The following is a 24,103-nucleotide window of genomic DNA, read 5'->3' as shown; positions in this document are numbered from 1 at the left end:
GAAATCCATTGTGATGAAATAGACCATAACTCTGGGAAATGCTGTAACGGTAACTTTGTTTAAGCATTAGTTTCAAGCCCTCTTAGAATACATGGGGCCAGTACTGATGCCGAAAGGCTCATTCTTTATATATTGAACTGCACAGCTGCCAGGAGTTGCACAAATGTTACCAACTCATTTGTCATGCAAACAGTGCTTCAGAAAGAAAGAAAATACTATTATGTGGTATATGTGTTAGGCAATCACTATATCAAATTCATGGCATTCCGTGCAAACACAGGCAGAGAAAAGGAAAACAACACTTGGTGAGAGAAATCACACCACATGGGAGCAGCTAAGTCGGGGGAGATGGGGGGGCTAACAGCAGAAGCTGACCAAGCCAAGGCTGTAATTTTCCCAGCAATTGTGGCCGGTGTTGAATACCCTTGAAGTGGAGCAAGTGGCAGGAATGCAAAACCTGGACAGAGGAGCACAGCGGTGCCCAGGTGCCAGGGAGGGGAGGGATCTAGTGGGGAGTGGACAAGGGGGCTGTTGGGACAGCTAAGGGGATTCCAGGGAGGAGGGGCCTGGGGGAAAGGGAGAATGGAACCGCAGGGGTAGAAATGGATGGAGCCTATTGGGCCAGCAATAAATGTTTGGGAATGGGAGTTGAGGGATGTGGAAGGAAGATTATAAACTGGCTCTATTTCCAGTTGCCACAGCTTCCCTTGCTTCCCTTAGGGGATTCCTGCTAAGAGCCTTCATGTACCCAAATCACCTGCCCTGTGGGAGGCTCTACACAACACGGGAGACTGCAAAGATGTGGGTTCAGTATAAACACTCACGAGCGTGTGCCAGGCACTATCCCAAGCACCTTAGCCAAACTACCTGTTCTAATCCTCACAGCGACTCACAGGTTTACCGGAAAACAGGTAGCAATGTTAACAGTATGCTCACACATCTAATAGTTGTGAGGAGGGATTTGAAATCAAAGTGTCTGGCTCCAAAACCCACATCCTAAACCATCAGTGAGGCTACAAAACCGTGGATCTCTGGAGTCTTCTACCACCCACGTCTCCTTGTGAAAATCTCATTACGCAGACACAGGCCTCCGCAGAGAAGCCTCAACTGCCCACTCGAGCCCAAGGGCATTTGGCTCCTCCGCCTCCACCGCGGAAGCTTCGTCCTCTCCAGGCTGGCACGCCTCAGAGACGAGTGTCTGTCGTAAGGCAGGGATCGCACCTACTTGGTGCTCAGTGTCGCCCAGTTAACACACCCAAAGTCGGGATAGGGTCTCGGAGCATTCCTGGAGTGTACTCTACGGCCCAAATAAAACCGAATCGCACATCAGTCTCCAAGCCCACAGAGAGGCGCATGATCCTGTCTCTCCCAGTGGCTTCTTTCACCATTAAGCAATTCATCCATTAAATCAACACGACTTTAGGCAAAGCTAGGGTCGGAGGGCTCCAAGATTAATACTGCTTGATCTAACAAACAAAGGGAAGTGGGAGAGCGGAGAGGGAAAACCAAAACAAAACAAAAATTTAATCCTTCTTAGACCTTCCCACCATGGCGGCTCCGAAAGCCACGTCAGACCTCCTTATCATGGCCGACACACGGACAGAACCGACCTCCCCAACATGGCGACCGACCTTCCCAAGATGGCGCGGGGCCCCGCCCGCCCCGCCGCGGCTGCGGGAGGGAGCAGTTCCGGGTGCGGTGCGCGACGGGGGCGGGCGGGGGGCGGCGTCCTGGCCATGGCCGGCCTGTCGGACCTGGAACTGCGGCGGGAGCTGCAGGCCCTGGGCTTCCAGCCAGGACCCATCACCGACACCACCCGGGATGTCTACCGCAATAAGCTGCGCCGCTTGCGGGGCGAGGCCCGGCTGCGCGACGAGGAGCGGCTGCGGGAGGAGGCCCGGCCGCGGGGCGAGGAGCGGCCGCGGGAAGAGGCCCGGCTGCGGGAAGAGGCCCGGCTGCGGGAAGAGACCAGGCTACGCGAGGATGGGCCGCTGCGCGCCCGGCCCGCCACGGCCTCTCTGCGGGCGGAGCCCTGGCTCTCCCAGCCGACCTCCGGCTCGGCCTACGCGACTCCTGGGGCCTACGGCGATATCCGGCCCTCCGCGGCTTCCTGGGTAGGGAGCCGCGGCCTCGCCTATCCTGCCCGCCCGGCGCAGCTCAGGCGCCGCGCCTCGGTCCGGGGCAGCTCCGAGGAGGACGAGGACGCCCGGACGCCCGACAGGGCCGCGCAGGGCCCGGGTCTCGCGGCCCGCCGCTGGTGGGCAGCGTCTCCCGCCCCGGCGCGGCTGCCTTCCGCCCTCCTCGGCCCCGACCCGCGCCCGGGCCTGAGGGCTACTCGAGCGGGCCCTGCTGGCGCGGCGCGGGCCCGGCCCGAGGTGGGGCGCCGGCTGGAGCGCTGGCTGTCTCGGCTGCTGCTCTGGGCCAGCCTGGGGCTGCTGCTCGTCTTTCTGGGCATCCTCTGGGTGAAGATGGGCAAGCCCTCGGCGCCGCAGGAGGCGGAGGACAACAGTACGTCCCGGGCCGGCGCAGGGGAGGGCCCTGGGGGCGCGTGTGTCTGCCAGACGACCACCCGTTCCTGTCGGCGCCAGGCCGCGCGCTCCCCGCCTTGTCAGCTGCCTCTGTCTTCTCATTTCCAGGCCTGCCTTTTTCCAGCTGCGGGAAGAGAGGGCCAAGGCTTCTCTGCATCTGCAATCATTTCTGCCTTCACTTTCTCCTGTTCCCCTTTTCTGCCCCAGCCCTCCCTTCTAACGCCTCCCTTTGAGTCACAAGCTGGGCGCAGTCCTCGTTTGTAGTCACTGCTCCCCAGCCTCTGGTTTTCTCCGTGGAGAGGAAGCAACACCCCCCTCTAACAGATTCACTTCATCCTTTTGGGTTCTTCCCTTTTGATCTCTGGCTTACTCACACATTTAGTGCATATTGGAAGGCACTCCAGAGTTCACTGGCCCACGGACGGGATCTGGTTGGGGGTGCCAGCTTTGCAGCACCAAAAAAGTCCACTCTCCACTTCTTTGAACCACAGGGACCCCCTTTGTCAACTGATAGTAGCAGGAGGCGCTTACCGTTGCTTGTAGCACCCTCATGAAGTGTGTGAAGAGAGACTGACTTAAGGATGCTCACCGCCATCCTTCTGTCCCTGCTTAAGTTACATGATTAGCCATGCCAGTGAGAGGTCTGCAGGATACAGGCTCGGAATAGCTGAGGATTGTTTCTTGAAATGAAACGTAGAGATCATTTCATTATACATTTAGGTATAAAGGGCCACCGTAGTTCACCAACTTTTAATACTTTTTTTTTTTTTTTTTTTTTGCCACGGAGTCTTGCTCTGTCAGCCAGGCTGGAATGCAGTGGCACAATCTCGGCTCACTGCAACATCTGTCTCCTGGATTCCAGTGATTCTTCTGCCTCAGCCTCCTGGGTAGCTGGGATTACAGGTGCATGCCAACACGCCCAGCTAATTTTTTGTATTTTTAGTAGAGACAGAGTTTCACCATGTTGGTCAGGCTGGTCTCAAACTCCTGACCTCGTGATGCGCCCGCCTCGGCCTCCTAAAGTGCTGGGAATACAGGCATGAGCCACCAGGCCCGGCCAACTTTTAATACTCTTTGCAAAGCATGAATGTGACTCATACTGTTCCCAGCTTCCAGCCAAGACCACATCCTTCCATGCCTAGCAGGAACTGCTGAAATACAGGAAAAAGCTACAGTATGTCTTAGCTGGTGTGGCACACGGATGTTTGGGAGTGTGCGGGTCTGTGGGCGAGGGTATCACAGACTTGTGTGCAGACACCCAGATGATTTCCCCACTACCAGAGCAGTTTATCAACTATGTGAATAGTCTGTCAACCTGCTAGAGAAATTAAGCAGACTTGGGGGTGTCATGGTACGGTAACTACAAGGGTGATGTCAAACAGTATCACGCAGCTACTCACTGCTGAGATGCTTTAAAGTCAACAGGGCTAGAATATATGCTGGTATTTACCTGGACATCCCCTCCCGTTATGGTGTTCATCTCTGTTTAATATATCATTGTCCTGTATTTTGTTTTGTTTGGGCCTACCTCCCTGAGTTAAGCCGGGAAGTCCCATTTGATCCCATTTTACAGGTGAGGAAACAGAGGTTCAGAGTGGCTGAGTTGCCCAAGAACCTTTAGCTGGTCATTTTCAGCTGGGACAAGGACCCCGCTATCTTAATTCTTCATCCAGGATTTAGAGATACCCTTACATTTTACTGTCTGCATTTTAAAAGTGCCTGCCTTAGATGGCATCTTTCTAATCCCCACCCTTGGCTTGGTGATGCTTCCCACCCCCTGCATGTTTTAAGTAGTCTCTTTTTGTATTCCTTTCTCAACTCACACTTAATTTCCTTTGTTTCTTTTCTTGGTCTCAGTGAAGTTATTGCCAGTGGACTGTGAGAGAAAAACAGATGAGGTGAGTTTGAGTTTCTCTGGCTTTTATTATTCCTCCTGAGGATATTAGCCTCCATCAGGAGGTAAACTTCCCCAGAAAAAGAATAGGACCATTTTCAGGGAGTGCTTCCTGTAAGGTACCAGAATCACATTGTGTTCTGTGATGTTTGTGTCAGGCTCAGTCGTGGCAGTGAAGGATACTTGAAATAGAACTGAGCTCCCAAAATCCAACCCTGGGCTTGTTATGGACGCTTTCCCATCAAATGTAGCGTCAGGGACTTTGATCTTCTGCCTGAGTCAATCTAGGGGGATGTAGTAGGTTCTTGTTAAGGACCTCTCAAGCTCCCTGGCGCTGGGAGGAACGGCTAGCATTTCTAAGCATCAGGAGGCCACGTTCTCAATTCCACATTCTCTCTGGTGGTGCAGCTGTGGCTCTGAAAATGCTGTTCTGATGTGAAACATAGGGAGTTTGTTTGAAACGCATCTTTAGTGGAATTAGCCCTCTTAGTCTACATTTAGATTTGTTTTATGAAGCTCTGATATTCCCTACAAATAATATTTGGGGAAGGCAAGCAGCCCCATTCATTTATGAATCATGAAAGCAGCATTATCAAGGAGCTGGGATGCTGGTTCTGGTGACAGTCTGGGGAAGATACGGGGCAATAAATTTTCAGGTCATAAATCTTACCAGGAGGAGTCTCGTGCTGCCAGAGGGCATGACTTAGTAGTCTAATTATTAAGAGAGCAATACCCGGCCTCCCGAGTCCTTAGTTAACATCTCTGGAAGCCCAGGGGCTGGGAAAGAAAATGACGCATGGTCCTCTGGCCACTCCTGCAATGACTGTCTTACCCATGTTAATGAGGGGCATCCTGGTGCAGATACCGCTTTTATTTCTCTTTGGCTTCTGGTGTGTCATAGTTGGGGGTGTTTTATTACATTCATTTATTGCATTCATCCACCAAATATCTTTGCTTCCCAATTGTTTTGTAAAAACAGAATCATAACAAGTTTAATCAGCCTTCTATCATAAAAACTCTAGTTGATGATGAGAGGAAGTGGCCCAGAAACACAGACAGCCAGAGGGAAGCTGGAATTTGAAGACTTAAAACAAAAACAGGAAAAAATACCTTTCTGTAAGACTTCTCAATGCTGTTAGTTTTGTTTGTCTTTTAACGAAGAAAAGGTTCCATGGTTTCTATTTCTTGGTCCTTCACATCTCTAAATGGTTCAGAACCACAAGTGAATGGCACATTTGTTCCCTGGCCGCCTCTGATCTGGACACACTCACACCCCACTTGAGTGAGCCCAGACAGGCACCCTCTCGGTCCTCGCGACAGATGTGCTCCGTGGGCAGACGGCATTCCGCACCTGCTTCAGATGCAGATATTCCATATTTGTAACCATTCAAATCCTCATCAGAGCATCAAAAAGCAGGGGCTGGGCCATCTCAATGCAGGCTTTGTGGAGCTGAGATTTCATGGGGCACCTTTCTGGAGGGTGGACACAAGAACAAGCAGGTTGGGATGTGTTTCTTGGCTTTGGTGAGGCTCTTGCTGAAAGTTTTATTCTTTGCATAGCTCCAGGCTCACGGAGATTGCAGACGGGCATTTGAATTTCAGATTCGTGTTCTTTCCCTTTTGGGCCGTTGAAGACTGTGACACTTTGTGTTTTTCTTTCTGCCTTTATGCTGTCGAAAACGTGGGGACAGGCTGGGAGTGGGTGTGTTGTCTTCATCAGGCCGTCTAGTTGTCTGGTACCGTCTGTCCTCCTGTTTCCTTTAGGTGGTAGCAGCCTCTGCTGAGTGGTTTGAGTTCTCACTGAATCCTTCCACAATCCTTACTCAGATGAGGGCCCTGAGATTCCACCTAAAGGGAAGCGAAATGGCAGCTGCTGACATTCTGCCCTGTCCCCGCCCAGCTCAGCAGTTGCTCCTCCATCTCAGGCAGCCGAGCGACTGCATCATCCCCCCACCACGTTGCTTCTGCTCAGTCCTCTTGCTGGTCATCGTTCCAAGGGGAAGGCAGGAGCCAGGAGCCTCTGGGATGCAGCTCCTTGGTTACAGTGTCTGCTTTTCAGCTCTGCCTCTGCTTCTCCAGGGTCTTTCTCAGACAGTTGACCCAATGTTTATCAACTCTCTCCCTGGCCTTAGCACTTGGCAGAATTTGTTTCTGTTTTGTAAAAGTAGCAGACGTTCCTTGCTGCTCAGTATTTGACAGTGTGGCTGGAGAGGTAAAGACCGACCCCTCCCACCCACCCCTCCTTGTTGACCACTTGTCCCGTGCCTTTTCAGTTCTGTCAGGCCAAGCAGAAGGCAGCCTTGCTGGAGCTGCTGCACGAACTCTACAACTTCCTGGCCATCCAAGCCGGTGAGTAAGTCACGTAAGTCCTGAGATTCCTCTTGCAAGAGCTATGGGCTGCTGTCCTGGTTCGCCAGGCTGATTAGCTACACTGAGGCTGGCTGGGAAGACACTCCCTGGTTGTCTCCCAGAAGGCATATTCAGAAGCTGAGTCTCACCTTCTCGCCTCTCCACTCAGGCACATCTTTTATCAGCCTTGCGTTTGAACAAAACAGTTTTGATTCTTGCTCCTCTTTAAGGGAGGTCCTGGCACGTACACAGGCCTTCCTGCAGATGCCCAGTACCTAATGCTTTGGGAGGTCTGTTTGGCATTGGAAGCGGCCAGGCCCCAGGTGTTGTCAGAATCTGTATCTTCCACCCTAGAGGGACCCTCTGAACCAGATGGTTGGCTGGGCCAGGGAAAGGCCTCTTGCCTGTGCAGATAGCAGTCAGTCTGTGTGGTGGGCCCTGGTGTCACATCTGATCCTGACAACCATCTGGCTGTGGGACCTTGGACAGAGTCCCTGGTCCTCTCAGGGTCTTTGTTTCCCTGTCCCACCAAGGGCTCTTGGGTCTATCTGTTCTCTACAAATGAGAGTCAAGTGCTGACCTCTAAAGGAGGACATTCTTAGCACCTCTTTGAAATGCCCCTGAAGATGCATCCCCTACTGTTTTATTTGGTGAACTTACTCCTTGAGGCCAGAGACGTCACCTGCATTATAGTGTCCTCCCCAACACCTGGCATCCAGGAGGCGCTCAGGATCACTCGCAGCTGACATAGGTGAACATCAGCGCGTGCGCCTTGTGTTACATATGCTGGACAGAAGAACCAGACAGAGCAGTTCCATCTTAAGGGGTATTCAAGAGGCACCTCTTACCTGTGGGGTAAGAGGACAGGTCTTAGGATTGTGAGGTCAACCCTTGTCTAAGGTTTCACTGGGAAACTGGGGTCGGGTAGACTTGACCTGGGCCCTCAGTCCTCAGGGTCAATCTCATGAGCATCAGCTCTTCTGCCTCCTCTCTCTTGAAAGTGGGAGATTGAGATGGTAGGGGAGGCATCCGTGAGCACCTGGAGGAGAGACAGGTACTGGGGCTCCTGCTGGTAGCATCACAGTCATCATAGGACTTCCTCTATATGGCTCAGGTGCTGGGGATGTCAATTCTGGCCTAAGAGGGTATTCCAAACCTTTGTGTCTCAATTGTGGTCCAAGGACCTCAGAGCATCTGCATCACGTGGGAACTCACTGGAAATTCAGAATCTCAGGTCTCATGCCAAACCCAGTGAATCAGAGTCTGTATCTTCAGATCCCCAGGGGATTTGAGTGCGCCTTAAAGTTGAGAAGCTCTGCTCGAAATTGGGTCCTAGTATATATTTCTCTTCCATCCCACCCTCCCTATGTGGTCCTGCCTTATGCCCTCAAGAGCGCTGCCACCTGTTGCCCTCTGACAAGGCTGGGGGGCCGCCTTGGAGGTACATATCTCACTGAGACAGGAGTGTGCCATGCCTGGCAGAGGCTCTCTAGTAGTCTTCAGCCCCTCCCCGCCTCTCCTGTAAGGATCCGCCGTGGGCTGGGCAATGTGCTCACCCTTACAGGATGTGAGATAACTCAGCTCCAGGTCCTGCCTGCAAGGTGCTTGGGGTCTAGAAGAAGAGACAGGCTACCTACTTCCCTGACCACTAGGTAACTTAAAATGTAATTAGACAAGAACCAAGAGGCCGGAAGTTCTAAGAGGCACAACGCCTTTTAGCTGGAGCAGTCAGGAGAGCGTCACAGGGGAGGTAGCATCTGTGCCAGGCCCTGAAGCGCAGGTAAGACTGGTTATGTGTATGTGGGGAAGGGCAAGCCAAAGCAGCAGGGAATGCGTGAAGGCATGTCGCGTGGGAAGCAGCACCTTCATGGAGGAAGGGGACAATGAGGGAATGAAGTTTGGAAGTGTTGGTTGCACCTCCCCATAGAAGGCCTTGGATGCCAGGCCATCAGAGCTTGATCTGGCAGGCAGGGAGGGCCGGAGAGGCTTTGAGCGAGGGCGTGTCCCTGCTGAGAGCCAGATGCCAGGAAGGCAGATGCGGCGGCAGCTTGAGTGGTGCCGTGTCATTTAAGCAGAATCACTTTCAAGCGTTACTGACAAAGCAACTGGATTGGAAAGGGGAGAGGAGGAACCGAATTGGGAAGCCATCTAGGTGGTCCAGGCAGGCCTGGCAAGGGCAGGAAGAGTCCTGGTGGGAACAGGAGGATGCTAGACGACAACTCCGTCTCCGGGGACCCCTGGGGTCAAGATCAACTTTGAAGTAGGAGGATTTGGCTGTCTTGCAGGTGGGGGACAGGTTCAGTTCAGTTTCAGGATTTTAAAATACGACTTTCAGCTGCTCACTGCCCCCAGCATGCAGATACACAGACACTTGTCACCCGGAGCCCCCCAGGCTGTGCTGGGTCAAGGCAGTCAGGCCACACACGTGTTAAGGAGTGTGTGTGTGCTTGGCCCTGTGCCCTCCCTGCTCTCGGGGAGTCAGGCAAACCACAGCACAGGAGCGAGGGCTGAGGGCTGTGGCAGGCCACCATGTCTGGGGTCATTTCACTAAACGAAAGGCCCCCAAGGGCTGAGGGCTTCCCGGAGGAAATGACCCCTGGACTGGACCGGAGAGGTTGGGCAGGACTAAGCAGGAGGCTGCCAGCCCCATCCTATGGGAGCAGGCCTCCAAAGCCGCTTAGGGGAGCTGCCCCTTGGCGTGCCACGCTGAGGCCCCACTGCCCAGCACACAGACGTCCTCTTCCTCCAAGGGGCCCCTCAAGACAATAGGCCTGGCGTTCTAGGTTGCCTGCCCGTGTCATGAGTCAGAATCCCTGTGGTGCCCACACCCTCCCTGCCTTTCTTTTTTCTCAGGCTCTGTTTATTTATAGTCCCATTCCAGTACCTTCCGAAGCTATCCGTCTGATCCTTTTAGGGATCAATTGCAAAGAGACCTTGGTATTGGGCAGCTTTTTAGTCATTTAATGCAAATCGCCACACTGCTTTGCAGGTCAGGTTTTAATGATCTGGAATCGATCCAAGCTAAGTGGCTTTTGATCTTGCTGCAGAGTGAAGATGCCCCACAGAAGCCAGGAGCCGCCGGGCCACATGCTCCTTATTAGAGCTGATGGCTTGATTCTTGCTGCATTTTTTAGTCTGTTTCAGAGTGATTTTTTTTTCACCTCTTTGTGTTTGAATGTGTGGGTTTTTTTTTTTTTTTTTTTCCTAGGTAATTTTGAGTGTGGAAATCCAGAGAAGCTAAAAAGCAAATGCATTCCTGTTATGGAAGCCCAGGAATATATAGCCGTAAGTAGGCTTCAGTGCTTATCCATTCCTAGGGGGGCCTGGTGCTTTCCTATTGCTCTTTCAAGCCCTGCAGGGGTTTTTGTTTTTTGCTTGCTTTGTGGCTTTTTTACTAGGCTACCTTAAGTTAAGGTTTGCTTTATGGCTTTTTGTGCCTTAAGTTAAGGCAGCTGTGGTAGTGACTGCCCCAGAGCCAGGCCGCCATGCGCAGGGGGCGGCTCACTCCTGCTGCACTGTAGGTGGGCCTGTTACCTGCTTCTCCCTTGGTTCGCGTTGCTCCCCTTGCCCTCTCCTTTCGGGAGAAACATGCTGTCCGTTCTCTGCCTTATGATTACCATTCAGACTGCCCAGGGGCCGTTTGATTTCCTGTGTGGCTCAGGATGGTAGATTATAGATCCATGGAGCTGGCATTCCAGGTCGCCTGCCTGTCCAGGAACTTAGAGGTCATCTGGTTCCATTTGCAGTTCACAGATGAAGAAACTGAGGCCTGGAGAGGTTCAGGGACTTGCCTGAGGTCAGACAGGTTGCACCGGCCACTGGGCTTACCCACCCCCACCCCCAAAACCGTTTTATTCACTTTACCCCAAGATGAGCTGCCAGCTCTCTGGCCTTATGCTTCTGTCCTCAAGAGAATCATATTCTTTTGGCCGCCTCAGACCAGAACTGTTTTCCTGTGTGTGCTTCCATATCACCTCCTCTGGTTATAGCCTCTTCCTTGGCTTTCACCAACCCCAAATTTCCTTCTTGCCAGTCTGCTGTGGTTTTAGCAGAACAGGGTTTTCAGGCTGTGGAGGACACGGGAGAGGGCTTCCTTAATCCAGCAGCAGAATAATGTTGCAGCTGCTCTGCCCAGACACATAACTAATCTTCTCCCGCACTCTCCCACAGAATGTGACCAGCAGCTCCTCCGCCAAGTTTGAAGCTGCACTGACCTGGATACTGAGCAGTAACAAGGACGTGGGCATCTGGTGAGTGTGGGCCGGGTGGTGGCGCAGCATGGGTGCCTGCAGCCACTGTCCTTGCTCATCAGCTGACACCTGTGCTCCGACAGAGCTGTCTCAGGTCTGAAGCTGAAAGCTGGGTCTCCCAGCTGAGTTGTGTGGGCTCGGATGGAAGTGGGGCAACAGAAGCAAGCAGCATTTGGAATGAAGTGTCAGGAGTAGCTTCAAGATGAGACCAAAATCCAGGTGTTAGGGTGTTAGCCTGGTGTTCCAGCTAAATCCTGTCTCAAGTAACTCAGTCTGTGCCTTTCTCATTCACCAACCCCACATGATTTGCTGGGGAAGGCATTTTTCTGCACTTCTCCTCCTCAGGAGCTAGTTGTTATTTGTAGATGAAGTGATTCTTCCTATATGTTGGTTTTATTCGCTATGGAAATCGCATAAGGAAATACTGGATTTTATTCTGACCAGGCAGTTTCTGCTTCATTTTTACCACTGGTGAGCGCTGTTAGGAAAGATAGCAAACCCTTTCGTGAGGCTGAAGGCTCTTATCTGGCAGCTCAGCCCAGGGGGAGGGACGTGCCAGCCAAATAGCTGGGCAGCCTCAAGAGACCCATCCCCTGCTGGAAGAGCTGTGTCACCTACCCGATTCCCACTCTGTGTTTGTGGGATCTCTGTTTAGGTTTCAACTCTTGGTGTTAAAAACGCTCTCTAGAGTTTTGTTCTCTTCCTATCTAATCCACCCAAATTACTAATTCCATCAGCACTGCATCCAGCAGAAGCCCCTCGGGCAGCTCAGCCTCAAGCTGGATAACTGGATGCATGGCATGATTAAAGTTCGTTGACTTTAAAAAAAAAAAAGCTGCCCTGAGTAGCTGAGCAATTTTCCTGTGTTAGAAAAGGTGGAGAAGAATACGGATTTTATCCTCAGCAGCAGTGCTCACTGAAGCTGCTAACACAGAAGAATGATGACACTCGCCTTTTCATGTTGGGAAAGGCAGCCTGGAGGGCGGCTGAGCCGCTCAGGATGACCATGTCGAAAGTGGGTCCCGAGAAATCAGGACACTTGGGATGCCAGCCCTTCCAGCGTGCAACATCAAGAGCATGATATTCTCACCCTGGGCCACCTAGCTGGAAGAAGGCTCTGGTGTCCACATCTCTGCAGGGCCTGACACCACCTGGCCGGAGACCATGGTGGCGCTGTGGCTGGAGTCTGGCCTCGGAGAGCCCGGTGGTTTTCATTCCCCATGAGCCTCACGGATGCCCCGTGATCTTTACGCTTAAACAGCTTCTGTGCCTCCTCGTCACGGAGGAAAAGCGCAACCTCCCAGATTCTTTCAGTTCTTGCCATGCAATTGCAAAGCTAGCGATTCAGTAAACATTTCCATTTCTCTATGCTGGGAGGTGGGAATCCAATTTACAGTTTAATCTCCTGCACGCTGAGAGAGGCTGTCAAAGACCCCACAGAGGGTGACGTCGCTTTAGTGGTAGGGGTTCAAACCTGCTGCCGTCTTTAAAGTTTTATTCATTCTAAGTAGCCAGTGTGGGAAATTTCTGGAAAGAGTGCAGCCAGGATACCAAGACTATTCTATAAGCAAGTAGAGGCCTTGCGTCCCCTCCTTCCTTCCATTCCTCCTGTTTGAAGCGCTTCTCTTTGGAGCTTTTGAACATGTTTAGAATCCTGTGTCCTTTGCAGGTTGAAAGGAGAAGACCAGTCTGAATTGGTGACGACCGTGGACAAGGTGGTCTGCCTGGAATCTGCCCGTCCCCGCATGGGTGTCGGCTGCCGCCTGAGCCGCGCCCTGCTCACTGCTGTTACCAATGTGCTCATCTTCTTCTGGTGTAAGTCTCCGGTCGCTTTCCCTCCCCTTCTGTGCAGTCAGGTGCACTCCTGGGCATGAGTGATGAGCTATAGAAATTCCAGGCCCGGAGGGTTCATTTCTGTCTAGTGAACCTGAGGTCTGTCTCATAAAACAGAGGAGATGAACAAGTCAGCCTCTGCCCTGGGTTGTCTTTACCTTTGGAGATTGGTGGCAGGAACGTGAGGATAAGTAGAAAATGTCCTTGATTCAGGGCAGGGGACTGTCAGATTTCCTGAGTGGGAGCCAGGCCTGGGCAGGAGCGGGGCCCCCACCCCTTCTGGGCTCTGCAGGAATCCCAGTGTGAACCAGCTTCCAGCAGGACGCACAGTTGGGGCTTGGCCTAATTTTACTCCTTGAAAAACGTAAACATCTCCTGGAGAGCTACAGATACCTGATGAAAGCAAGAAGGACTCCGGGTGCTGAGCTGAAAGGAGAGCACCAGTCTTATCTCCTGACATCAGGGGCCGCCTTTGAGCAGAGACCTCAGGGCGTCTCTGAAGGCGAAAGGCCAAGTCACAGAAACCACTGCTCTCCAGAGCTAGTCGGAGCTGCAAATCACAGACCGCCTCAGTGTACACACAGCTCCCTCCCCCACGCCATCAGGCACAGAAATCATTATCGGCAGCAGCATCTCGGAATACAAAGGGCCCCGGCATGTATATATGTATGAAACACCCTGTTCTGGTTCACAAGGGAGGAGATGAAAGCTCCGGAATGAGGCTGGGAGGAGCCGAGATCTGGATGGCTGGGGATGCCGCTGTGGTGACAGCCGTCGGAAGGAAGATGATCACTTAATAGTCTGTCCTCCTTCTGCATTTCTGCGTCCTTTGTTTCCTGCATGCTGGCCCTGAGCCTGACACGTAGTAGGCACCCAAACCCATGTGGCGGATCCCCGATGGCCTCCATCACAGCGTCTTGTCCGTGGTGAGACCCACTTCCAAAGGAGGTGAGGGAGTAATGGTGTTTTGTTCCCCCACAGGCTTGGCTTTTTTGTGGGGACTCCTGATTCTCCTGAAATATCGGTGGCGGAAGTTGGAAGAAGAGGAACAGGCCATGTATGAGATGGTGAAGAAGATTATAGGTGTGTGGCCTCCTGGTGAGAAAAGGGCTGCCAGTGCCAGCTGGAAGGTCCTTGCCCTAAACGGTGTGCTCTCTCCTGCAGACGTGGTCCAGGACCATTATGTGGACTGGGAGCAGGACATGGAGCGCTACCCATATGTAGGCATCCTGCATGTGCGTGACACCTTGATCCCTCCACAGAGCCGGTGAGTCCCTGGCTGGGGCACTGGGCATGGGGGGAGGCGGGGTCTGACCCCAGTGAGCTCTACAGAAGGAAGCTTAGCTGCAGGGCACCTTCCACAGGAGCTGTGACTGCCAGAGTTATACACTGGGGTCTGACAAAACCAGGTTGGAGAAGGGGACAGAGTTGCAGGAGATAGCCAGCAGGGCCCCTCGTGTTAGCTCTGGTTGGGGTCCCTCCCCAGCAGACTCTGCTGTTTTCTGGCCAGATGCTGTCATCTGCTGGGTGATGCTGAGAGCTCACCCTTGCTGAGTGCTCGCTGGGGGCCAGGCACTGCTCGGAGCTCTCCACGGGTGCAGGACTCCACATGGTGAGGACTCATGAGGTCCTCACCATGGCTCACGCACATAACAGGAGTGCCCCCATTTGATATATAAGGAAACTGAGGCACAGGGAAGTGAAAGAACGTGCTCAGGAGTCCCATGGCTAGCGGTGTTTCTGTGGTTCCACCACCAGGCTCTACTGTCAACATCATCCCTACCTGCAACCCACGAGGTCAGAAAAATACAGCCGTTAGCAGTCCATGTTAAGTCAGGCACAGAGGCTCATGCATGTAATCCCAGCACTGTGGGAGGCCAAGGTCAGAGGATTGCTTGAGCCCAGGAGTTCAAGACCAGCCTGGACAACATAGTGAAACCCCATCGCTACAAAAAGTAAAAGTTTAGTGGAGCATGGTGACACATGCCTGTAGTCTCAGCTACTCAGGAGGCCGAGGCAGGAGGATCACTTGAACCCAGGAGGTCAAGGCTACAGTGAGGTGTAACTGTGCTACTGTATATCAGCCTGGACAACAGAGCAAGACCCTATCTCTTACAAAAATAAAAAGGGTCCATTTTGGACATGAAGGTGCTTGGTGCCTGTCATGCTCACCCCACCCCTGGAAAGGTGGCAGGCAGGAAGTGTAGGGCGAGCAGACTCCCAGCAGTGTGGGCTGTGCTTGCTCTGAGGAGTGCTTGCTATTGGTCCCAGCTCTTCTGTCTCCCAGGAAAGGCCACTTACGGTACTAGAACTCCCACCTAATTCCTGGACCTGGGAGGAGTATCATGTGATCATGAGCATCTTAGTCACCCTGTGCCACAGTTTTCTCATTCTAAGATGCAGGTGATCCTGCTGCCTTGCAGAGGGCTGTGATGAAGAGACTGTTATTCATTCATTCACTTTCTCCACAAATGTTTATTGAGCACCTGCTACATGCCAGATATTCTACTAGGTCACAGGGAGACAGCAGGAAGTGGAAGAAACAAAAATCCCTGCCCAGCTGGATCATTTGTTCTCAGGAAGGAAGACAGATGACTAGATGCATAAGGAAAAGATGTGATATTAGGTAGTGACAAGCCCTAAGGGAAGGAGGGTTGGTACCAGGGAGATGGCCTCAAAGTTCATTAAGTCAGTGCCTAGCAGCCGGGTGCGGTGGCTCACATCTGTAATCCCAGTACTTTGGGAGGCCAAGATGGGTAGATCACATGAGGCTAGGAGTTCAAGACCAGCCTGGGAAACATGGCGAAACCCCGTCTTTACTAAAAATACAAAAATTAGCCAGGCATGGTGGTATGTGCCCGTAATCCTAGCTACTTGGGAGGCCAAGACATAAGAATCACTTGAACCCGGGAGGCAGAGGTAGTGAGCCGAGATCGTGCCATTGCATTCCAGCCTGGTGACAGAGTGAGACCCTGTCTCAAAAAAAAAAAAAAAAAAAAAGTCAGCCGGGCGTGGTGGCTCAAGCCTGTAATCCCAGCACTTTGGGAGGCCAAGGCGGGTGGATCACGAGGTCAAGAGATCGAGACCATCCTGGTCAACATGGTGAAACCCCGTCTCTACTAAAAATACAAAAAATTAGCTGGGCATGGTGGCGCGTGCCTGTAATCCCAGCTACTCAGGAGGCTGAGACAGGAGAATTGCCCGAACCCAGGAGGCGGAGGTTGCGGTGAGCCGAGATCGCGCCATTGCACTCCAGCCTGGGTAACGAGTGAAACACTGTCTCAAAAAAAAAAAAAAAAAAAAAGTCAATGTCTAGCACGTGGGCATCATCCAAGGGCATCCATTATGGCTTGGGCTTAAATGATATTCCACATACACATTCGCTTAAATAAGAGCAGGAGACGGCATTGCAGCTTGCCTGCAGCCGGAGCCACCACCCAGGCCTTTGTGCATTAGCATAGATGCCCAGAGCTGCTGCCACTCAAGTAGCTGGCTCTCAGCGTCGGAGCCCCGTGAACCCCAGACATCCACGCCCTGCTTGCTGTGTCTCTTGACTCACCTCCCAAGCCACCCAGTCGATCCAGGTCAAGCTACCCATGTCAGGAGACATTGGCTAGCCAGTCAGGTCTGCCCTATAGATGAGGGCCTGCTTGGGAATGACAGGGCAATGGGAAGAGCCGCTTCCTTGGGAAAAGCGTGCAGCTGATTGGAGCAGCTGGCCTGGGAAGGAGGGGCTGGAGTGAGGCACCGCCCACTCAGCGTGGGCCACCTGCTCAGGGAGCCAGTACCTTGGAGCTCAGTCTCCAGGGAGTGTGTGGCCTCAGCTAGACCAGCCAAGTGGGGGCTGCTGAATAGGCCCATGGGATTTGGTTGATGGCAGGGCGTGGCCCCTGGTGAAGCCCTAGCCCTGCCCTGCCTCCTGACTCACTGGCCACCTCCATTTGTCCTCCCCTTCTGCTCCATGCGTACACGCTCACATTCACTCTCTCCACATGTGGGGTTGTAGGGCTGTGCGGTACTATGCTTCACAAAGGGAAAAGATCAAAATGACCTTCCCTCATGGCTTTGGAACCTTCCCGTCCAGTCTGGAAGGAGCGAAGAAGGGATGAGGGAGAGGCTGTCCAGCAGGGTACAAGGCCCTAGAGACCCACTAGAGAATGGACTCTGGCCCACTGAAGGAGCCCTCACTGTGGCTCTGGTTCCCTAGAGCAGCTCCAGCTTCTTGGCCTCCCCAGTGTGATGCTTAGCTCATCCCATCCCCTGGTGTGCTGTGGAGCGTAGATGCAGCAGCCCAGTGCTCACTCTTTAATGAACCCACCTGGTGCATCCAGATGCAGTGGCGGGGGTAGTGGAACTGGCCTGGCAAGGAGCCCTGCGCAGCTGGAGACCTGGGGGTGCTCCAGACACCTCGGCCCTTTAGCTCCCTTTAATTGAATGTGTTTGGATCAGCAAAGGTTGAGGAATCATTTCTTCATGGCCCAAGACGTTTTTCTCTGCGGTTGTCATGTTAGTACCTGCCAGCTTTTCCTCTCCTCCATAAATTGCATGCTGGAGCTTAGAAATGGGTCCCCTTTGTAGGAAGGGCATTCACAGGCCGGCTTACCTCGGCAGTGACAGGCAGAGCCCTGTCCCTGTTGTTGCAGGAGGCGCATGAAGCGTGTCTGGGATCGAGCTGTGGAGTTCCTGGCCTCCAATGAATCCCGGATCCAGACGGAGTCCCACCGCGTGGCCGGAGAGGACATGTTGGTGTGGAGATGGACTAAGCCCTCTTCCTTCTCCGACTCAGAACGATAAGCCCGGGCAGGGACTTGTTCCCGGTCAGCCTGTCCCAGGACAGTCCACTCCAGGGATGCGAGAGGGTCACCAGGCCTGCTGGTGCTGAATTCACACTTGCCTTGACTTTCGGCCTCGTCCTGACACGATTCCAAAGGTCTGCTAGACTCTTAAAGGAACTTGGCTTGCTGGGAAAATGTGGGCTTCCTTTAAAGGGAGGGGAAAAGCCAGGGTGATGGCCCAGACTCTGCCCTGTTTTGCTGGCAGAAGAGGGGAGAAGGGTTTGCTTTTGGTGAACAGAAAACAAGCAGCAGCTGACAGGCCCAGCAGACAAGCGTGGGGCTGGTGGGCTGGGGCGTGGCCATGCCTGGCTTGTCGCCTGGGAGGCAGACAGGGATGGCAGTTTGGGTGGCAGGGGATGGGGAGCAGCTTGGTCCATGTGCCTTCAGGGGATGTTATCTGGGAGCTCAAGGGTGAGGGGAGAAAGCCTGTGCGCTGGCCGGCCTCTTCATCCTGAAGGGGAAGGTGCTAGAAATTACAACAGTGACTGTAGGGGTACCACCTAGAAACACCGCGCCCTGACACAGGGCCCTCGGGTCAGGAGGAGTGAGCAGCTGGTGCAGCCTCCTGGGAGGAGCCCTTAGTGTGGACGGGCCGAGAGCCGAGAGGAGGGCCGGGTAGCCGTGCAGCTGCGGTCTCCAGGGCAGCCCCAGGGTGGGCGCGCCTCAGTGTTGCTTCTCACAGAAGCTGCGACTCTAGACCAGGTCTGCAACCAGAACTCCGATTCAGGGAGCTTGGGAGCCCTGCGTCAGGGCCGAGAGCCCCACGTGCTGTGTGCGAAGATCGCCTTGCTTTACTGTGACCACAGCCCCCACGCGGGGCTGCTTAACCAGAACTTCAGCAGCGCAGCTGGCATTTCTGTTACCCCAGCCGCAGCTCCTGGATCGGGCTAGGCGCGGTGGCGGCAGGCTGCCCCCTGCCGGCCACACGGGAGCAGCGCCCGCACCGCCGCCCACCGGCCCTCCCGCCTCTCCTCAGCCCGCTCCCCGGGAGGCAGGCTCCAGAAACACCCCGGCGGGGGGCCTTAGTTAAGTGCGAGAGGCCTCTCCAGCGAGTCTCTTCCCCGTGTGTCGTCATCTGCAGGAAGCAGGAGAGGGGGAGCAAACAAGAGATGCCACAGCTGCCTCCAGAAACATTAAACCACCCCCTCTCTGGTCGTATTGGTATTTTTTGTTTCCTTAATAAAGCGCCAGTCTCCCTCATTTGAGCAATACTCTCTCATTTCCTCTGATGTCTGGATGATCGGCAGGGCTGGAATCTGAGCGCTGGCCCCGTGGTGAGGCCATGTTCTCATAATCAGGCTCCAGCCAGAAAAATAAGAAACACCGCAACAGGCTTCAGTATCAGGGTTGAAACTGCTGGATGAATAAACTATTTATTAAAAATGGATGTTTCTCGCCCATGGTTCTTTCCCTTCCCCCCCCAAAGCTATGTCGAAGGAATGGCAATGCGTGGGCTGCTTAAGCACCAGCCCTGGGAGAGATGGCCGGAAGGGAAGGTGGGAGAGGCAGCAGGACGTGGGCTCTGCAGTTCCTCGCAGACCTCTGGCCTCTGCCACTCAGTGACTAGTTCTCCAGCAGGCTGCGTAACTCTCACGGCCTCAGTTTCCACATTTGTAACGGTGTAATGACCCTGTCCTGCAGAGTGGCTATGAGAATTGCAACAAGCAGAGCAGGGTGCCTGCCTGGTCTCAGTGGGTGGCCAGAAGTGGGTGCCTTTTTCCTGTGGCTCCATTTCTGCCTCCCCTCAAGACCCAGAGGTTCCCCTCGGGCACCCACCACCAGCACTGGGAGGAGGAGGAAGAAAGAGCAGGGTGAGGTTGGATGGGGCTTCCCAGCAGCTGGTAGCATCCGTTAATGAGGCCCACATCCTGTCTCCTCTGAAGTCCAACCATTGGGAAGACCCTCGTTGCCCACCCATGCAGTCTGGCAGGCATGTGGGGGCTCCCTTGCCTGGGCTGCTGAGTGTGCTTTGGGATCCCACTGCTCTTCCTTTTGCGGAGGCCCCAAGGTGAGTCACTCCGAGAAGGCAGCCAGTCCTGCCGTGCCCCATAGAGCTTGCAGCCTGCGGTGGTCACCTCTCCGTTCACAGTGAGCACCCGCCGGTTACCCTCATTGCTAGAGTCAAACAGTTGGGTCCATAGTCAAAGCAAAGGACCTGGAGGCGCAACTCGGGGGAAAAAGTGAGCCTGTCTTTCCCTTTTCTGTTCTTCATGGCAGACTCGCCCTCTGCCACGTTTTGTCTTAAGCCAAGAAGGGAGCTAATGCAGGACTCGATTTCTGTGAAGCTGTTTGGAGAGCAGGAGTGAGATCAAAATAAACTAAATAACAAAAGGCCCCCGCCAGCCCAGCTCCTTCCTTTCTGGAACACGGAGCGCCTTGGCACAGAGGCCCCGAGGTGTGTCCTTGGCTTCGCCCAGGCTGCAGACATTTCAGAGCAGGCTCTCCCACCTTCCTCAGCTTCTCAGGGCCAAGTCCGCCTTTCAAGCAGCTCTTATATCACAAGAGACAGTGCGGGGCACTTCCCAGGTGGGGTTCCCAGGGCATCTTTGGGCGGGAGCAATTGCTGAGAAGTCCCAGTTGCTCTGCCCAGATCCCTTCTGAGTGCTCCCTGGGCTGCAGACCTGTCTTTTCTAGGTGACAAACAGCCCTCTCCGGCCACAGTGGACACCGATAAAGAAGCTTCAGGGCCAGGAAAGGGGAGGCTGTACCCCACAAATCTCAGCCATGGACATCCACCCAGGAGCTCCCGGCCACCTTCCGGAGTCTCGACTCAGGAAGATGGTAAACATGGCCATTTGTCACTGACTTATAAGAAATGCGGTAGCAGCTGTTCCCCCTTAATTAATACACCATTGACTTTGAGCCTCAAAAAAAAAAAAAATCCCTTTGTTGAGGCAGGTGTGTGGACTCAAATCCATTATCCTGTCAGCCTCCCCCAAAAGGAAGGCACAGGAGAGTGGTTATACAGTAAGTTACCCAGCTGTTCCAAAACAGTTCTCCTGGGCAGCCAGGCCAGCCTCTCCACCCGTCCCCAGAGAAAGTTCTAGAGACAGAGTCTGAACAGAGGGTCCCATGATGTTCAGGGACAGAGGCAGGGGGTGAGGGCAGGCAGGAGGTCTCTGTGGGCACCGTGCCACCTGGCATCCCCATGTTTTCCCAGGGGTGATGCTGCACCCGGGTGGGGGTGGAGGCCTGGGGCTCAGCATCCTCAGCTCTGTCCTTCAGTGGCTGGGGATCTTGAGCAAACCACTTTATCCCTGTATCTAGGCAAGTTACTATTTGAGACTTTGGTTCATTCACTGATGTGTCCCCCAGCAATCAGAACACTGACAGGCCCACAGGAGGCACTCAATAAATATTCAATAAATAGATGAATGGAAACCTCAATCCCAGAAGGAGGAGAGCCTGGTACTGAGGTTTTCTCTTTTGTTTCTGAGACAGACTCGCTCTGTTGCCCAGGCTGGAGCGCAGTGGTGCAATCACAGCTCACTGCAGCCTCCACTCCATGGCTCAAGTGATCCTCCCACCCACCTCAGCTGCCTGGAGAGCTGGGATCACAGGCACACGCCACCTGCCTGACTAATGTCTTTTTGTAGAGACGGGGTTTCACCACACTTCCCAGGCTGGTCTCGACTCCGGGGCTCAAGAAGTCCTCCTGCCTTGGCCTCCCAAAGTGCTAGAATTGCAGAAGCGAGCCGCCATGCCCCGCCTGGCACTGGGTTTCTAAGGTCTGGATTCTTCTGGTTGGTTTCCTTTCAGGCTGGTTTTGTCTGCTCATGTTTCTTTTTCCAATCTGAGTGACTGATCTGCCACAGCCCCAGCCCTCCGGCTGCCTTGCAGCACGCACCTCCCCCCTGCAGGCTGCCTCTGGGAAGGCAGCCTTGTTCTGGCCACAGAGGGGACCGGGCTGGACTGTCTGATGTGGGACGAGGCTCCCAGACTGGCCAGACAAATCGGCCAGGAGCAGCTGTGTTTACTTGCATTTCCTCGAGTGGGACAACCAGGGGAGCACCGAGGACCTGCCCAACCCCCAGCATCACATGAGAGAAGCAGCTGTGAAGATGGTCTAGAGGCCGGGCGGAAGATGCCCCTCTGCCAGTCACAGAACCACACAAACCCCAGGGCTTGCATAAGACGCTGGCCAGGAGGCCCTCCAAAACATGACTTCTCACCAGACCCATGAGTGAGAACTGGAGGCAGGTTTAACTTGGTCTCTGAAGAAAGCGATGGGATGTTTCTTCCTGCCAAGAGTGTGGCCCAGTTCATCACCGAGGCTCCTCCATGAAGTCAGGGTGACTGTCTCAGCATTGCAAGCGTGTGGCGAGACTCCAGGTATGGATGGCTACTTTGCAAACCGTGAAAGTGCTGCCCACTAAGGGACCAGGACTGGGCTGCCCCGGCCGGGCAGGTAAGCAGGAACAGTCCCGAGCAGAGGCTCAGAACGGGGAAAGAACTGAACAACGAGCTCTGAGAAGAAAAGGTAGGGGAGGTATCACTGGTGATTACAGCGCAATTTCTAAGCTGCTTCTGTTTAGTAAGGAGACAGGGGAAAGTACAGTAATTTTCTTCAATGAAAACAGGCAACAGAATTCCCTTTGCCTCGTTCCCCTTGCAATTAAGCCCTTCTCTGCAAATGAAATGATTTGGTTTTCATGGGGACTAATTTGAGCATGCTGGAAAGACCGCTGAACTTTTTGATTGCAAACACCAGCATGTGCAAAACAGAATCCGGCAGCTACGCCAGGCTGGTGAGGCCGCCCTGCCGGTGGAGCCGAGGGCTTGAACAGAGTGAGGGTAGATACACCCTGGCTGGGAGTCCAGCTCTGTCCCTAAGTCCACAACACTCTTCCTGTGGCTGACCCTCTTCCTGTCTCCAGCTGCCATCTCCTCATCCAAACTGGGAAAGTTGGACTAGATCTGAGCTGACAGACTCAGAGGTCTCTGACATGCTTGGCGATGGCAATGGGTTGAAGATGCCACATGTTCCTTGCCACTCCTTTCATCAGCAAGTGGAGTCTACTTCATCTCCCTCAAATCTGCACTGGCCTCACGACTGCATTGACCAGTGGAATAAGGTGAGAAGGACACTGGCCAGATCTGGTCCAAGGCCTCAGGAGGGCTCGCTGCCTCCCCTTTTGCCGTCTTTGGTCCTGAGCCTCCACAGAAAGAGGTCCAGCCGCCCTGCTGGAGAAACCTATCGGGGAGAGATGCCGGGCCAGCCCCCCGGTTCCAGCATCCCAGCTGACACACCAGATGCATGAGTGCAGCCCCAGCTGCACCATGTGAACAGAGAAGTTGCTCCCACCACATGCTGCCCAAAGGGTGGACGCAGGAGTAAATGACGGCGTCTTAGGCCACCAAATTCCTGTTATTATAACTTTGTAACTTGAAATCATTTACGACTCACAAGATGATGCAAAAATAGTATAGAGAGTTCATGTGTACCCTTCACCTAGCTTCCCACAGTGATATATCCAACATAACCACAGCACAGTATCAAAACAAGGAAACTGACCTTGATACAATCCTATTAACTTAGGCAGAGGCTGTATTTGGGTGTTACCAATTTTACGTGTGTGTGTGTGCGCGTGCGCGCACCTTTATGAAATGTCAGGGTGGCAGGCCTCAGAGCAGCTCCACCTAGGAGCAAGGGAAGCAGAGGGCCTCTCTAGAGGACACATCTGAGAGGAAGAAGGGACCCACCTCCCAACCAATCCCTGGGAGGAAGCACCATGGTGGGGCAGGGGCAAGGAGTGGGGCAGAGCCCCATCCCGTTGGGTCAGGGCACAGAACCATGCTTGGCGACTGGTCAGAATCACAAGGGCGCAGGGAAGAGGAGCAACCCTCAGAGGAAGGGCTGGCCACTGGGACCAGAAAAAGAGAGGAGAGACATACATTGCAGAGCAAAGGAGAGCAGCCAGGGCAAGCCCCGGGCACACAGACCCTAGGTGGCAGGGGAAGGACATTCCACACTGGACCCAGAATGAGCATCCAAGAGGTGCTATGGGAACTGGGGGTGGCCCTGAGGGATAAGAACGACTCATATGGAGAGTAGTCACTGAGATCATTTGCCAAAATTCTGGCGCCAGAAAAGGTCAGACTTCCCCACCCCTTTGAAAGTAGGCGTGGCCATATGACTTGCTTTAGCCAATGAAATGTGAATGGAAGTGGCGAACGGCGCTTCAAGACAGAACCCGCAAGAGCCCCTTCTTTTCCTCTGCCATGGTGTGGTGCTGCAGCTGGGGCTGCCCCTCAGCCTGGGTCCCAGAGCAACAGCGACGTGGAGCAGAAGCTCCCGCTGCCCCACAGTGTGCAGTGTGACCGAGAAACCAACAGATGCCACACGATCCTTGCCACTCCTTTCATCAAGAAGTGGAGTCTAGTTCGTCTCCCTCAAATCTGCATTGGCCCCAT

At 53.7% G+C, this 24,103-nt stretch overlaps 1 protein-coding gene across 1 annotated transcript; it reads left to right on the top strand.

Annotated features, from left to right (window-relative positions):
- Positions 1 to 1,685: 1,685 nt before the first annotated feature.
- LEMD2 (LEM domain nuclear envelope protein 2) lies at positions 1,686 to 19,076 on the top strand. Its single transcript, XM_003923320.4, has 9 exons — positions 1,686 to 2,508; positions 4,386 to 4,426; positions 6,696 to 6,771; positions 9,980 to 10,056; positions 10,942 to 11,021; positions 12,691 to 12,836; positions 13,836 to 13,937; positions 14,019 to 14,121; positions 17,498 to 19,076. Exons 1-9 carry the CDS (start codon positions 1,737 to 1,739, stop codon positions 17,646 to 17,648), a joined length of 1,548 nt encoding a protein of 515 aa, XP_003923369.2. The 5' UTR covers positions 1,686 to 1,736; the 3' UTR covers positions 17,649 to 19,076.
- Positions 19,077 to 24,103: the final 5,027 nt, after the last annotated feature.

This window comes from Saimiri boliviensis, chromosome 4 (assembly GCF_048565385.1).
Source record: "Saimiri boliviensis isolate mSaiBol1 chromosome 4, mSaiBol1.pri, whole genome shotgun sequence".
NCBI lineage: Eukaryota > Metazoa > Chordata > Mammalia > Primates > Cebidae > Saimiri > Saimiri boliviensis.
Note: the sequence above shows the minus strand (reverse complement) of the source record. Positions and strands in the feature narration are given on the sequence as shown.